Genomic DNA, 16,183 nt, shown 5'->3' with positions numbered 1-16,183 from the left:
TGTCTATAGTATGCCTGTAAAGGGGCGCATGTTTCCTGTGTTTAGAACAGTCTGACAGCAAAATGACATTTTGAAGGAAAAAACTAATTTAACACTACCCGCGGCTATTGCATTGCCGACAATACACATAGAAGTTCATTGATAAAAACGGCATGGGAATTCCCCAAAGGGGAACCCCGAACCAAAATTAAAAAAAAAAAAATTGACGTGGGAGTCCCCCTAAATTCCATACCAGGCCCTTCAGGTCTGGTATGGATATTAAGGGGAACCCCGGCCAAAATTAAAAAAAAAAAAAATGACGCGGGGTTCCCCCTAAATTCCATACCAGACCCTTCAGGTCTGGTATGGATTTTAAGGGGAACCCCGCGCCAAAAAAAAAAAAAAAAAACGGCGTGGGGTCCCCCCAAAAATCCATACCAGACCCTTATCCGAGCACACAACCTGGCAGGCCGCAGGAAAAGAGGGGGGGACGAGAGTGCGGCCCCCCCCCCTCCTGAACCATACCAGGCCACATGCCCTCAACATTGGGAGGGTGCTTTGGGGTAGCCCCCCAAAACACCTTGTCCCCATGTTGATGAGGACAAGGGCCTCATCCCCACAACCCTGGCCGGTGGTTGTGGGGGTCTGCGGGCGGGGGGGCTTATCGGAATCTGGAAGCCCCCTTTAACAAGGGGACCCCCAGATCCCGGCCCCCCCCCTGTGTGAAATGGTAAGGGGGTACAAAAGTACCCCTACCATTTCACTAAAAAACTGTCAAAAATGTTAAAAATGACAAGAGACAGTTTTTGACAATTCCTTTATTTAAATACTTCTTCTTTCTTCTATCTTCCTTCATCTTCTGGTTCTTCTGGCTCTTCTGGTTCTTCCTCCGGCGTTCTCGTCCAGCATCTCCTCCGCGGCGTCTTCTATCTTCTTCTCCTCGGGCCGCTCCGCACCCATGGCATGGGGGGAGGCTCCCGCTCTTCTCTTCTTCTTCATATTCTTCTCTTCTTCTCTTCTTCATTTTCTTCTCCGGGCCGCTCCGCATCCATGCTGGCATGAAGGGAGGCTCCCGCTGTGTGACGGCGGTCCTCGTCTGACAGTTCTTAAATAACGGGGGGCGGGGCCACCCGGTGACCCCGCCCCCCTCTGACGCACGGGACATGACGGGACTTCCCTGTGGCATTCCCCGTGACGTCACAGGGAAGTCCCGTCAAGTCACCGTGCGTCAGAGGGGGGCGGGGTCACCGGGTGGCCCCGCCTCCCGTTATTTAAGAACTGTCAGACGAGGAGCGCCGTCACACAGCGGGAGCCTCCCGCCATGCTAGCATGTGTGAGGAGCGGCCCGGAGAAGAAAATGAAGAAGAGAAGAAAAGAAGAAGAGAAGAAGATGAAGAAGAAGAGAAGAGCGGGAGCCTCCCCCCATGCCATGGGTGCGGAGCGGCCCGAGGAGAAGAAGATAGAAGACGCCGCGGAGGAGATGCTGGACGAGAACGCCGGAGGAAGAACCAGAAGAGCCAGAAGAACCAGAAGAACCAGAAGATGAAGGAAGATAGAAGAAAGAAGAAGTATTTAAATAAAGGAATTGTCAAAAACTGTCTCTTGTCATTTTTAACATTTTTGACAGTTTTTTAGTGAAATGGTAGGGGTACTTTTGTACCCCCTTACCATTTCACACAGGGGGGGGGCGGGATCTGGGGGTCCCCTTGTTAAAGGGGGCTTCCAGATTCTGATAAGCCCCCCGCCCGCAGACCCCCACAACCACCGGCCAGGGTTGTGGGGATGAGGCCCTTGTCCTCATCAACATGGGGACAAGGTGTTTTGGGGGGCTACCCCAAAGCACCCTCCCAATGTTGAGGGCATGTGGCCTGGTACGGTTCAGGAGGGGGGGGGGCCGCACTCTCGTCCCCCCCTCTTTTCCTGCGGCCTGCCAGGTTGCGTGCTCGGATAAGGGTCTGGTATGGATTTTTGGGGGGACCCCACGCCGTTTTTTTTTTTTTTTTTGGCGCGGGGTTCCCCTTAAAATCCATACCAGACCTGAAGGGTCTGGTATGGAATTTAGGGGGAACCCCACGTCATTTTTTTTTTTAAATTTTGGCCGGGGTTCCCCTTAATATCCATACCAGACCTGAAGGGCCTGGTATGGAATTTAGGGGGACTCCCACGTCATTTTTTTTTTTAATTTTGGTTCGGGGTTCCCCTTTGGGGAATTCCCATGCCGTTTTTATCAATGAACTTCTATGTGTATTGTCGGCAATGCAATAGCCGCGGGTAGTTTTAAATGAGTTTTTTCCTTCAAAATGTCATTTTGCTGTCAGACTGTTCTAAACACAGGAAACATGCGCCCCTTTACAGGCATACTATAGACACCCCCCAGGTACGAAATTTAAAGGGATATTACACTTTTATTGTTTGACTTTAAGCATTATTAAAATCACTGCTCCTGAAAAAACGGCCGTTTTTAAAACTTTTTTTTGCATTGATCCATGTCCCCTGGGGCAGGACCTGGGTCCCCAAACACTTTTTATGACAATAACTTGCATATTAGCCTTTAAAATTAGCACTTTTGATTTCTCCCATAGACTTTTAAAGGGTGTTCCGCGGCATTCAAATTTGCCGCGAACACCCCAAATTGTTCGCTGTTCGGCGAACTTGCGAACAGCCAATGTTCGAGTCGAACATGAGTTCGACTCGAACTCGAAGCTCATCCCTAATATGCTCCTATGGTATACCTGAGAGTTACCCCATCTTTGAGCCTGTCTGAATAAGATTTGTCCCCATAACCTATATGAATAATTTTATGTCGTACTCCCATTTCCCTTATATGATGGTTTGAGCTACGTTCAACCTACCATTTGTCCATACCCTTGTATTTCTTACTTTGGAAAAAGTAAATAAAAATCCATTGAAAAGAGAAGAGGCAGGGCTTTTCTTCCTCATGTCAGAGCCTCCAGCAATTAGAACAATGAGCAGCAGAGTAATGACTTAACCAAATCCCACCCAAAAGCTTCTGAGAAGCAGCAGTGCCTTAGAACTCATAATGAAGATATACAGCTATGAGGCTGTTTGCACAGGCGTGCCTAGGCACACTCACATACTCCCAAACTAACATACTGTTTAGGCACAATTACTTTTTCAATCAATATGTTCTTTATAACATAGCAAATTTTCGCTTTTTGAGTTCAGTTCCACTTTAACAGCTTCCGGATCAGTCACCGCAGTTTTATTGCGGCAGGTTGGCTCCCCTGCACGAAACCACATAACTGTACGTTGGCTCGCGGGGTCCGGATAGCAGGCTCGCTCGCTGCACAGCGGGGGTGCCGATGCTTGTGGCCGACAGTCATGATGACTGCCAGCCACGAGCGATCGTGACCAGGAGACACAGAACAGGGACGAGCGTGTGTAAACACACACTTCCCTGTTCTGTTCTGACAGGAGTGACAGATCGGGTGTTCCTATTAGCTAGGAACCACGATCCGTCACTTCCTCTAGTTATTCCCCTCCCCCTTCAGTTAGAATCACCTCCCAGGAAACACAGTTAACCCCTTCACCACCCCCTAGTGTTAACCCCTTCACTTCCAGTGACATTTTTACAGTAATCAATGCATTTTTAATCGCACTGATCGCTGTATTAATGTGAATGGTCCCAAAATAGTGTCAAAAGTGTCCGATATGTCCGCCGCAATGTCGCAGTCATGATAAAAATCGCAGATCGCCGCCATTACTAGTAAAAAAAAAAAATAATAATAAAAATGCTATAAATCTATCCCCTATTTTGTAGACGCTATAACTTTTGCGCAAACCAATCAATATACCTTTATTGCGATTTTTTTTTACCAAAAATATGTAGAAGAATACATATCGGCATAAACTGAGGAAAAAAATTGTTTTTTTATACATCTTTGGGGGATATTTATTATAGTAAAAAGTAAAAAATATTGCGTTTTTTTTTCAAAATTGTCGCTCTTTTTTGTTTATAGCGCAAAAAATAAAAACCGCAGAGGCGATCAAATACCACCAAAAAAAAGCTCTATTTGTGGGAAAAAAAGGACGTCAATTTTGTTTGGGTACAACGTCACACGACCGTGCTATTGTCAGTTAAAGCGACGCAGTGCGGAAGGGGGTAAATTCTTCTGGGGCTGAAGTGGTTAAGAAAAGCAGATTGTTTGGCAGTTGGAACATGCAATAATCTGTATCCATGGATAGAAAAGGCTGTTAAGACTCACCTCTAGTATCAGTTCTCCATTACTGCAGAAGAGGTAAAGGTTTGTTCCATCTATTTTCAAAGTAACTGGCACTTTGTCTGTATCGGATTCTTGACGATACTTTGTAATTACAAATCTTGCTAAATATGTAAAAAACAAATGCACAAAAATGTTAAATTCTTTATGATCTATATATTAGTATTTGCAATTACTATGGAGCATTTGGAACATAGTCAATGCTACTGTGAGCTCCGGAAAATAAAAATGTGAAATCACTGGCAAAGTGCATTAGAGATCGGTTGATTTTCAATGTCCCATAACAGGGTGACAGTGCTGTTCTTTCTGCAGTGAAATTAAAGCCCAACTCCAGCTAAAACTTAAAAAAAAACCCAGTTACATCAATATATAAGAAAATACACCCATTAGTAATGTAAAATGACTAAATATAAAAAAAAAATTCTTACTTTACTAATGATAACATTCCCTCCATATATGTGTTCAGGGGCGCATTTTCTCAAGATTTTGGATCCACATCTTTGTGTTTTGTACATAATTTAGATCAACCTTTTTCAACCAGGCTGCCTTCAGCTTTTATTCAGGGGTGCCTTGGCAAAATGCCTAAAAACTTCCCCAAACTTGTATACAAACCAGTGGGTTGACCAGGCCTGTGATTTAGTTACACACTTGGGTGGATTTACTAAAGGCAAATAGACTGTGCCCTTTGCAATGCAGTTACACTTATTTTTCTCTGAGCTTAGTAAATGCGGTAATAAAGCTCTGATGATTTCCATCATCCAATCATATGCAAACAAAAATGCTGTTTTTTCCTTGCACCTGATTGGGTATTCTTTACAAAGTGAAGCTTTACCACATTTACATATACTAAGGAAGATAAGTGTAACTGCACTTGCAAAGAACACGCAGTCTATTTGTAATGTACTAAAAGTAAATACACCCCAAAGCCACAGGTTTTCTTTGTACATTATTTTAAACTTCCAACTGTCAGCATCCTAACAATCAATGTCGTCATTGGTTGGTAAGGAGGACGTTGGGCCCCTGCACAGCACCCTTGTTTGCCCCTCCCCTGCTCCTGCCAGAACTGGGGTCACATGAGCTGAGTTAGGCCGGGTTCTCATACATACGAATTGGATGTGGGTTTCCCCACATCCAATTTGCATGACAGGAGAGAATGCCCGGCTCTCAATGGAGCCAGATCATACATCTCCGGGGCGGCTACGGTCCGCATTTGGAAAAGGGTCCTGTGCGTCTTTGGTTCTGATTCAGGTGAGAATTCAGGACAAAATGCGGACCAGATTCGCACCTGAATCAGTGAAAAGGGACGCATCAGACCCCCTGCTGTGAGCTGCGTCTGCAGCATATGTGAACCCAGCCTGAGGGAGGGAAACAGAGGGAGAAGAGGAACTTTGGAATACTCTTACGTGGTGTCCTATAAGTGTGGGGGTTGCTGTGTTATGTAAAACTGTTATGTCATGATGCTGCACATACGATCAGTTATAACACCAGTCATTTGATGACAGTTTGGTTGAGAGCGAACATAAGCATACCAGTAATATCTCTTTTTTCATAATGGCTCAGTTTTATCACCAGAAGTTAAAAAACCATGTTAAATCCCCCCCCCCCCCCCAAGTTTTTTTTACTTTTTAGAATAGGGTGCCTCAAGATTAAAATTCTGCAAAAGGGTGCCTTGGCTGAAAAAAGGTTGAGAAACACTGATCTAGACCACAAATATCTCTTTAGCTGTTATAGCATTGAAGACTAAGGACCAGTTTACACTTCTCTGATACATTGCATTGCAGTTTGCAATCACCAGCAAGATGTATTGATCCTTGCCGGCAGCTACCCCCGGCTGCTCACAAACTCTTGTGTGAATATAGCCTTAAAGTACAAGTCCAGGCTCTAACTAACTAAGAGTAAAAAAAACCCCAACCCTCCTTCCTTACTCCTATTCTAACTACCCTGTAGAAATAAGATGCTTATACCTATTCTCAGGGAATTCTGGTCCAGTCACATGATCAGCTCCCAGTGGCGGCTTCAGGGGAGAGGGACAGCCGAAAATGAATGCCCCATAGTAAGCCTTTGGGTGACATCACCGCCTAGGCATTCCAGCCATTGGCCCCATAGACTTCAATAGAAACGCCCAACTTGAGCGTTTTACAAGCGTTTTGTTGCTTGTTTTCTGCTCAAACGGCAGCTCTCCACCCCTGATTTCCTCTTCCTCTCCTCCTCTGCATGTCTTTATGGACCTTGCTTTGTGCACTGGTGTGCAGTCATGTTGGAACAGGAAGGGGCCATCCCCAAACTTTCCTCAAAGTTGGGAGCATGAAATTGTAAAAAATGTCTTTGGACCAGTGCACAAAGCAAGGTCCATAAAGACATGGATGGGCGAGTTTGGGGTGGAGGAACTTGAATGGCCTGCACAGAGTCCTGAACTCAACCCGATAGAGCACCTTTGGGATGAATTAGAGCGGAGACCAACATCAGTGCCTGACCTCACAAATGTGCTTCTGGAAGAATGCTCAAACCTTCCCATAGACACACTCCTAAACCTTCTGGACAGCCTTCCCAGAAGAGTTGAAGCTGTTATAGCTGCAAAGGATGGACCAACTCAATATTGAACCCTACAGACTAAGACTGGGATGCCATTAAAGTTCATGTGCATGTAAAGGCAGGTGTCCCAATACTTTTGGTAATATAGTGTATTTATATACACAAATGTTTTGCCTTTCTATTTTAACCTAAATGGATAGTTTTACAAGGTGAGGGTTTACATATTTTTTTATTTCTCTTCACTCTAGGAGATGGGAAAAGCCTTTCCATGGTGTCAGGATCAAGGTGCTGGTGCTACCTGTGTGGATATAAAAGTTGGGATTTGTTCCTGACACTCATTAGAACTGGTTTGGAGAAGCTACGATTCATCTTCAATACTACAGAACAAATCCAGTTGTAACTAACTATTATTGGAGAGATTTCCTTTTTTTTACTGTTGAGTCTACAGGACAGAAAGCTAAGGTAAATCTCCCCTTTGGGACACAGATGGCAAAAAAGAAACCCAAAAAAACAAAGATGGGATTTAACCATTCCCTACTCAATCCAAAAAAAAAAAAAAAAGTTTAAAGGGGTTGTAAACCCTCGTGTTTTTTCACCTTAATGCAGCCTATGCATTAAGGTGAAAAAACTTCTGGCAGTCACCGGCCCCCCAGCCCGCCCATTTCACTTACCTGTCCCTCTCTGCACGGGGTTCCGGCTCTTGATTGGATAGATTGATAGCAGCGCAGCCATTGGCTCCCGCTGCTGTCAATCAAATCCAATGACATGGGCGCTGGGGGGCGGGTCCGGGTCCAGCATTCATGTCTATAGACGCTGAATACTGGACTCAGGAGCGCGCCTGCAAGGTAACCCCCCGGAAGAGCGATTCTCCTAGAGGGTTATCTGAGAGCCTCCGGGGACCCCTAGAAGAGGTGGATCGGGGCCACTCTGTGCAAAATGAGCTGCACAGTCAAGGTAAGTATGACATGTTTGTTATTTTAAGTAAAACATTTTAAATTTTATTTTAACTAAAAAAACAAAAAAATGAAGGTTTACAATCACTTTAAAGTGATTGTAAACCTTTTTTTCACCCAAAATCTGCTGTCAGATTAGCAAACTTGTGAGATTAGAAAGGCTTGCCGCTGCTTCTAAAATTCAACATCAAAGCAGTGTCATGGAGTTCTAAAAACTGTTTCACTATATAAGCTCAGTTTTCTGGTAAAAATAAATGTGAAATGCAAGACTTCGGTGGGTGTAAAAAGATTTCCACTTGGCGACTTCAGACTGTAGGCTTAGTGTGGCTGAGTGTGGGGTGTAGCAAGATTGCCGCGACGTAACGTCACTTCCATTACGAAATCTGACGGGTCGCCTAATCTGACGGAACACCGGCACTCCAGTAGACAGTACTGACAGTAGCAGGAGCCAATGGCTCTCGTTGCTATCAATCTTCCCTGAGAGAAGGAGAAAGCGGAGAGAGCTGCTGAGTTTCCTGTGGCACAAAAGGTTTTTTTACCTTAATACAGAAAATGCATTAAAGTGGATGTAAACCCGAAATGTTTTTTTTTTTAATGTCATAATGTAGAGTATAAGATTTCCTATCATTTGAGCCCAGTGTTGCCACAAAGAGTTAATCCAGCTCTGAGCAATCCTCTTTTATTGTTCAGTGAACTTGACAAACAAAGAAAAACTTTGTCAAATCCTCCCCCTTGCTGTGAGTGACAGGTGATTTACATATCTCGTGCACTAGCCTAAGACATGCATTATTTTTGAATTCCCTCCCACTCCTTTCTTCAGCAGCTCTGCAAGGATTGGCTGTTCCACACCTCAGCATGATTTGGCATGCTGAAGTCATGTGGTTACTTTCCTGTGTTTTCACTGGATGTTAGAGATCATAGCAGAAGTTCAGTGTTAGAAATACAAAGGAGAAAATGCATATTGACAAGGGGAGTGTAGAGGTGGGTGGAGTCTACTGACATCATGACTCCACCCACCGAGCTCCAGACAACAGACCCGCCCACAGAATCTGCAGTTTTTTGGGTCTCATAACAGACAGAGGGGAGACATTTGACAGGTAAAGATACATGCAGGAGGCATGTATATCCTTATAGATAACCCCTATGGCAGTAGTTTAGAAAGGATGACATTGGGTTTACATCCACTTTAAGGTAAAAACCTTAAGGAGGTTGTAACCCTACAAAAAAAAAAATCATGCTTCTTTCCCTTTAAGGCACAAGCTATAGCACAGCGCTTTTTGCCATGTCAATGGTCTCTTTCTATCTTCTACAGCACCTGGTTGATCCTGCCTGTTCCTGTCTTCCCCTCTGTGAGCAGATCATGTTTATTATGACTGCTGAGCCATGAATGCGTGGTCAGTTTCCGTGCCTCTGTCATTCCAGCTTTCTCCTATGTGTCTCTTCCCCTCTCCCTGTCAGTTTCATAGTGTGCAGTCTGTGTGAGAACAATTTCCTCCCCACCCCTCCCCTCTCCTCCAGCCGCCATAGAGCAATGCTATTCCCCTCTCCAGGCCAATTCTGACATTTCTCTCCTACATGCAAAAATCTGTAATTTCTTGCTATGAAATTATTTAGAACCCCTAAAAATTATATATCTTTTAAAGGCACTAGAGAATAAAATAGTGGGTGTTGTGATTTTTTTTATGTCACATGGTATCTGTGCAGTGGTTTTTCAAACACAATTTTTTTTTGGAAAAAATACACTTGAATGATTTTTTTTTGCATAAAAACACTATATAATACCCAATTACGGGTACCTCTATTAGCGACACGTTAAAAGCCTTTACATGTTACCAGTTTAGAGTTACATGGGAGGTCTGGGGCTAAAATTATTGCTCTCACTGTGACATTCGCGGTGATACCTCACGTTTGGTGTGATCACTGTTTACATATGTGTGCGTGACTTGCGTATGCATTCGCATTTACACATTTAAGCACTGGGGGGAGGGGGCGCTTTAAATATTTTTATTATTATTTTTAATATTTATTTTATTCAAACTTTTTTTGCACTGTCTAACTTTTTGTATCAACTTTATTGCTTTCACAAGGAATGAACAATCGACCAACCAATCCTTCCTGCAATCGGCCGACAGATCCTTCCTGCGATTGACCAACCAATCATTACTGTCATTGATCAACCAATCCTTCCTTACTTTGATCCTTTCTGCGAATGACTGGCCGCTGCTTCCTGCGATCTATCGACCGATCTTTCCTGCGATTGATCAACCAATCCTTCCTGCGATCAATCCTTCCTGCGATCGATCAACCAATCCTTCCTTATATTGATCCTTCCTTCCTGCGATCGATCAACCAATCCTTATTAAGATCAACTGACTGATCCTTCTTTTGATCGACCAATGCTTTCTGTGATCGATTGATCCTTCCTTTGATCGACCAATGCTTTGATTCTTTTTTCGACCAATGCTTTGATTCTTTTTTTGATCGACCTATGCTTCCTGCAATAGGGCAACTGATCCTTCCTGCGATCGACCGATCCTTCCTGTGATTGATCAACTGATCCTTCCTTACTTTGATCCCTTCTGTGATCGACCGGTCGATTCTTCCTGCGATCGATCGACCAATCCTTACTGTGTTTGATCAACCGATCCTTCCTTACTTTAATCCTTCCTGCGATCGACCAACTGGTCCTTCCTTTGATCAATCCTTCCTTGTTTTGATTGAACCTTCCTACCTTTGATCCTTCCTTCCTTCATTATTTTTGTGCAAGTAATTTTTTTGCAATGTTATTTATTATTTTCCATATAGCATAACACCTGCCTGTTCTTGTGTTCCTGTCAATAAGTAAACATCATCCTGCTCTCCCTGCAGCCTCTGTGTCTCCCTCTCTCCCCCTCCCTTCCTATCATTTCCATGGTCTGTGTAAAGCTGATCCTCTCCCCTCCCCTCCTGAAACTAACCCAGCAGAGTTATGTGAGCCCCTCCCACCTGAGTCTCTCTGCTTGGGAGGAAGACATGAAAAAAACAGGTGACTGCATAGAAGCACTGCTGGCAGGGCTGCTGTTAGAAATGATGGGGCCCCATACAGCCTACCTGACAGGCCCCCCCTCCCCCCCAGCCAAAAATGACAGAGGACGTAGATTTATCAGTCCCTTTCTCTGCAGCCTAAGCTGCACAGATGAATGAATAGGAAGCGTTCCAAGGCTTCCTGCTAATTCACAAACTGAAGGATAGTAAACACAGTTTACTATGCTTCATTGATGAATGGACACAGAAGTGATTGGTACCGATTGCTCACTGTGTTCATTCAGGAAAGGAAGGGGCCAGTGTGTTACACAATTACCGGCCCCTTCCCCCACTCTCCATCCTGAAACATCCCCTGTGTGCCCATAGCAGCTGCTGGCGGGAGAGGAGGGAAGCCGGGAGTGCTGCGGGGAAAGGGGGTACCGCACAGCAGATGGAAGGGGGCACATGTGCTAGAACCAATCCCCCTGCAGTGTAGCCGGAGGGAGAAAGCGGAGGAGAAGCACTGCAGGGGGAGGCAGAAGAGGATTGGTGTCTGCAATAAGACAGTACAGCCGGACCTCCTGCTCAGCAGGTTCCTGGGCCCCCCTTTTAAACTGATAGGGCCCGGGACAGGAGGGCTGGCTGTACTGCCTTATCAGTGGCCCTGACTGCTGGGAAAAGGTATTTAGAGATTATATTGCTGAAAAACAAACACACATTGCCCCATAAGAGAACCTATCATGAGAGTTTATTGTGGAGACTTTACAACCACTTTATATCTTTAGAACCACTTTCATTTCATATTTTAAAGCAATTAAAAGAAAAAAGAAACTGACCTCCCTTTTCTGAATTTCGTTTCGGCGAGGCCATTAGTCCAGATGAGGGGTTATAAAATATCAATTTGTTTCCCTCATCATGAATTTGAGATGTTTGACTGGCTCCTTTTATATAGACTTCCTCTCTATGTGATATAGATGCTCCTTCTTCTGGGTCTCGCATACGATGTCTCCAATCTAAATTGAAATGAACAAGAAATAGTGGTCATTTAGGTAAATAGTCTCTTAATACATACTGTACATACAATAGTTATAGTACTCACTTTAATAATTCCACATTATGATGGCATATTTTTAGTAACAAACTAATAAATCTAAACAATTTTTAAAACATTTTTCAAAATCCAACAGGAATCTGCTTCAAATGGGGCCCTTGTAAATAATATGATGATGATACCCATCAATTAACCACTTGCCGATGGCTGGCCGTCATATGACGTCCTGGGCTTTGTGGGGGTATATCTGAATGATGCCTGTAGCTACAGGCATCATTCAGATATTGGCTTTTTCAACCAGCGATTCCCTACACCATAAGAATGATCATGGCGGCTGGTCAGCCTCTTGATCATTTTTACGGGCCGCTGCCCTCCAGTGCTTCTACCGATTTACCGCTGCGATCGGAGAGTCAGAGAATGGATCCGCCGGCCCCGGATGTTAACCATAGAGATTTGTTGGAGGCCGGGCGCGATGTTATGACGTCATGCCCGGCCTCTGCATTCAAACAAATGGCGCCGCTTCTGCACGCGAGCTCGGCGGGATGGGGCGCTTTCAAATTTTTTTTTTCTTATTTTGCCTTTTATTTTTTCACTGTTCTTTTATGTAAACATCCCTTGTAATAGAACAAATAGCATGACAGGACCTCTTAAATATGAGATCTGGGGTCAAAAAGACCTCAGATCTCATATTTACACTAAAATGCAATAAAAAATTTTTGTCATTTGAAAAAAAAAAAAAAAAAAGTCCCTTTAAGAGCTATGGGCTGAAGTGACGTTTTGACGTTGCTTCCGCCCTGCAATGGTATGGAGACAGGTGGGGACCATCTTCCCCTCACTCATCTCCATGCCTAGCAGGAAGAAGGATCCGATTGCCTCCTCTGCTGCCGACGGCTCCGGTAAGCGGTGGAGGGCACTGGAGCGTGACGGGAGGGGGGGGGCCCTCTCCCATCGCCGATAAATGTGATCTAGCGGTGAATCCGCTGCAGAGACCACTATTATCGGAAACCGGACCGCCCGCCGCAGAAGAGGATACCAGGATTATGGCAGCTAGCTGCTGCCATAACAAAGATATCCCTCTTCAAATTTAGGACGTATATCGGCGTGCAGCGATCCGGAAGTGGTTTAAAAAAAAAAAAAAAAAAAAAAAAAAAAAAACCACACAACAAACAGTAATAATCATGACGCTTTAAAGTTGAACTGTAGGCAGATATATTAGACACAATTTAACACAGCTTTGTAATATTTTCTTATTTACCCACTTGCTGACTGTACTATAGCCGAATGATGGTTACAGCGCGGCCGGCTAGTTCTGGGACACCGTTATATGCTGTATCTGTGTGAGGAGAGGAGAGAGAAACACTGCAGCAGCGTGAGTGTCCATCAGTGTCACTACAGTGCTCATCAGTGTCACTACAGTGCTCATCAGTGCCCTACGGTGCCACTACAGTGCTCATTAATGCCACTACAGTTCCACTTTAGTGCTCATCAGTGCCATTACAGTGCAGTGACCATCAGTGGGTGCTTATCAGTGCCATCAGTGCACATCAGTGTCCTAAAGTCACATCAGTGCCATCAGTGAGTGTTTATCAGTGCTCATCGGTGACCTACAGTGCCATCAGTGAGTGCTCATCAGTGCCACCCTATCAGTGGATCCTCATCAGTGCCGTAAAAATATGTAAGAAATGCATGGAAAAAAAAAGCGGTTTCATTTTCTTTCCGCATTTTCAAAAAATCTGTGGAAAAAATGACATATTCAAAAGATTTATTATGCCTCATAGCACAGTTGTGCTCATAAGTTTACATACCCTGGCAGAATTTATGATTTCTTGGCCATTTTTCAGAGAATATGAATGATAACACAAAAACTTTTCTTTCACTCATGGTTAGTGTTTGGCTGAAGCCATTTATTATCAATCAACTGTGTTTACTCTTTTTAAATCATAATTTCAACAGAAACTACCCAAAGAACCCTGATCAAAAGTTTACATACCCTCGTTCTTAATACCGTGTATTGCCCCCTTTAACATTAATGATAGCTCAAAGTCTTTTGTGCTATTTGTGGATGAGGCTCTTTATCTTCTCAGATGGTAAAGCTGCCCATTCCTCTTGGCAAAAAGTCTCCAGTTCCTGTAAATTCTTGGGCTGTCTTGCATGAACTGCACATTTGAGATCTCCCCAGCGTGGCTCAATGGTATTGAGGTCAGGAGACTGAGATGGGCACTCCAGAACCTTCACTTTATTCTGCTGTAGCCAATGACAGGTTGACTTGGCCTTGTGTTTTGGATCATTGTCATGTTGGAATGTCCAGGTACGTCCCATGCGCAGCTTCCTGGCTGATGAATGCAAATGTTTCTACAGTATTTTTTGATAACATACCGTATATACTCGAGTATAAGTCAAGATTTTCAGCACATTTTTTTGTGCTGAAAGTGCCCCCCTCGACTTATACTCGAGTCAAGAACTTTTCTGCAGCAAAAAATTTCATTTTCCAAACCAAAATTTGGGGCCCCGTATCTCAGGGCCACTTGGTGCTAGGAACCCCAAATTTGGTGTGCGAACCCAGTGGAACTGGTACCATAACATATCCAAAGCTGGAGTTCCTAGCACCGAGTGGCCCCGAGATACGGGGCCCCAAAATCGGTTCGGAAAATGTCATTCTCTGCTGCAGAAAAGTGCTTGACATTTTCTGAACCAAATTTGGGGCCCCATATCTCAGGGCCACTTGGAGCTAGGAACCCCAAATTTGGTGTGCAAACCCAGTCGAACTGGCACCATAACATATCTAAAGCTGGAGTTCCTAGCACCAAGTGACCCCGAGATACGGGCCCCAAAGTAGGTTCGGAAAATGTCATTCTCTGCTGCAGAAAAGTGCTTGACATTTTCTGAACCGATATTTGGGGCCCTGTATCTCGGGGCCACTTGGTGCTAGAAACCCCAGCTTTGGATATTTTTATGGTGCTAGTTCCACTGGGTTTGAACACCAAATTTGGGGTTCCTAGCACTAAGTGGCCCCGAGATACGGGGCCCCAAAATCGGTCAACTGTGTCCATCTGCAGCAATGTCATTTCAGGACCCTTTGGGTTCAGAGACCCCAAATTTTGGCTGCCGCTAGGGGGCATCTAGGAAGCCTTAACTACAGAGTTTGAAGTTCGGGGGACCTATGGCTGCAAATGGGCACAGTGAGGCTGCAATTGGGCACAGTGAGGCTGCAAATGGGCATTGTTGACCCTCTTTTCCCCTTACAGTAGCTGTGCATTTCTCACCCTCGTCTTATACTCGGGTCAATACGTTTTTCCCATTTTTTTGTGGTAAATTAGGGCTTCGACTTATACTCGGATCGACTTATACTCGAGTATATACGGTACTGCTTTCATCTGTACTAAGCAGAAGCAGCTTGCGTAGCAAGCCTTGTCCTTACAAGCCAGCTAAGATCTGCCTATCTGCTTATCTGCATGCCTAAAACAAGTCAGGCACAGGTGAGTATCACTGTGCTGTTTTGCCTGTGAACTTTTTTTGTAACAATATTGCGCAATGTTTTCTCTCTTTGTTTATTTTACATAAAACCACTTGATACTGAGAAAATTACCATTCATTGTGGCTGTGGAAGAAATAGCTCAGAGGGTGAATAAGTACTGCAGGAATCCAGATATCCCAGATTACTGAGGATTGAACTGTCGCCTGTTACTTATCCTATCTCATGAATTTAATCATCTATATTTAATCAGATTCTATTGGCACTATTTATCTATTTATACTCATCAATTGTATATATATATATTGCACCTTTATAAGCTTATCATTTATTTATTTTTTATTACGGAGGATTCAACACTCATCACAGGGAATATATCTAATTTATTTATTTATTGGCACTAATTTGGATTGATTACCATTTACAAATGCATTTTTAGTATATCTATACACAATTGTTGCTTAGTTTATTTTGGAGATATCGCACCACTTCCAGTGGATTTGTATAACTGGAGGAACACAGTTTTTAAATATTTGCGATTTTTTCATATATTTGGGATTTTATATATATGCGATTTTTTAGCGATTTGGTAGCAATTTTTTTCACTTTGTTTTTTTAGCACAAAAAATTATTTTCTCACATTGATTGAACTTTGTATCAGAGCGCATCAATCTATGTTATATACTGCATTCATCTTGCCATCAATTTTGGCCAAATTTCCTGTGCCTTTGTAGCTCACACATCTCCAAAACATCAGCGATCCTCCTCCGTGTTTCACAGTAGGAATGGTGTACCTTTCATCGTAGGCCTTGTTGACTCCTCTCCAAATGTAGCATTTATGGTTGTGGCCAAAAAGCTCAATTTTGGTCTCATCACTCCAAATTACTTTATGCCAGAAGGTTTGAGGGTGGTCACTGTGCTGTTTGGTGCATTATAAGCAGAGATACTTTGT

The 16,183-nt window shown here is 43.8% G+C and overlaps 1 protein-coding gene across 3 annotated transcripts in view; it reads right to left on the bottom strand.

Annotated features, from left to right (window-relative positions):
* Nucleotides 1-16,183, bottom strand: part of IL1A (interleukin 1 alpha) — a 54,916-nt gene that overhangs the window by 16,995 nt on the left and 21,738 nt on the right. For all 3 annotated transcript variants that reach the window (XM_073622113.1, XM_073622114.1, XM_073622112.1), the window contains exons 3-4: nt 11,545-11,721; nt 4,206-4,324 (exon numbers count right to left, since the gene is read on the bottom strand). In XM_073622113.1, the coding sequence (XP_073478214.1) occupies nt 4,206-4,324; nt 11,545-11,721 (296 nt within the window). The remainder of the gene's footprint in view (nt 1-4,205; nt 4,325-11,544; nt 11,722-16,183) is intronic.

The sequence above is a fragment of the Aquarana catesbeiana genome, linkage group LG03, assembly GCF_042186555.1.
Source record: "Aquarana catesbeiana isolate 2022-GZ linkage group LG03, ASM4218655v1, whole genome shotgun sequence".
Classification (NCBI taxonomy): domain Eukaryota; kingdom Metazoa; phylum Chordata; class Amphibia; order Anura; family Ranidae; genus Aquarana; species Aquarana catesbeiana.
This window is presented reverse-complemented; position numbering and strand designations above follow the sequence as displayed.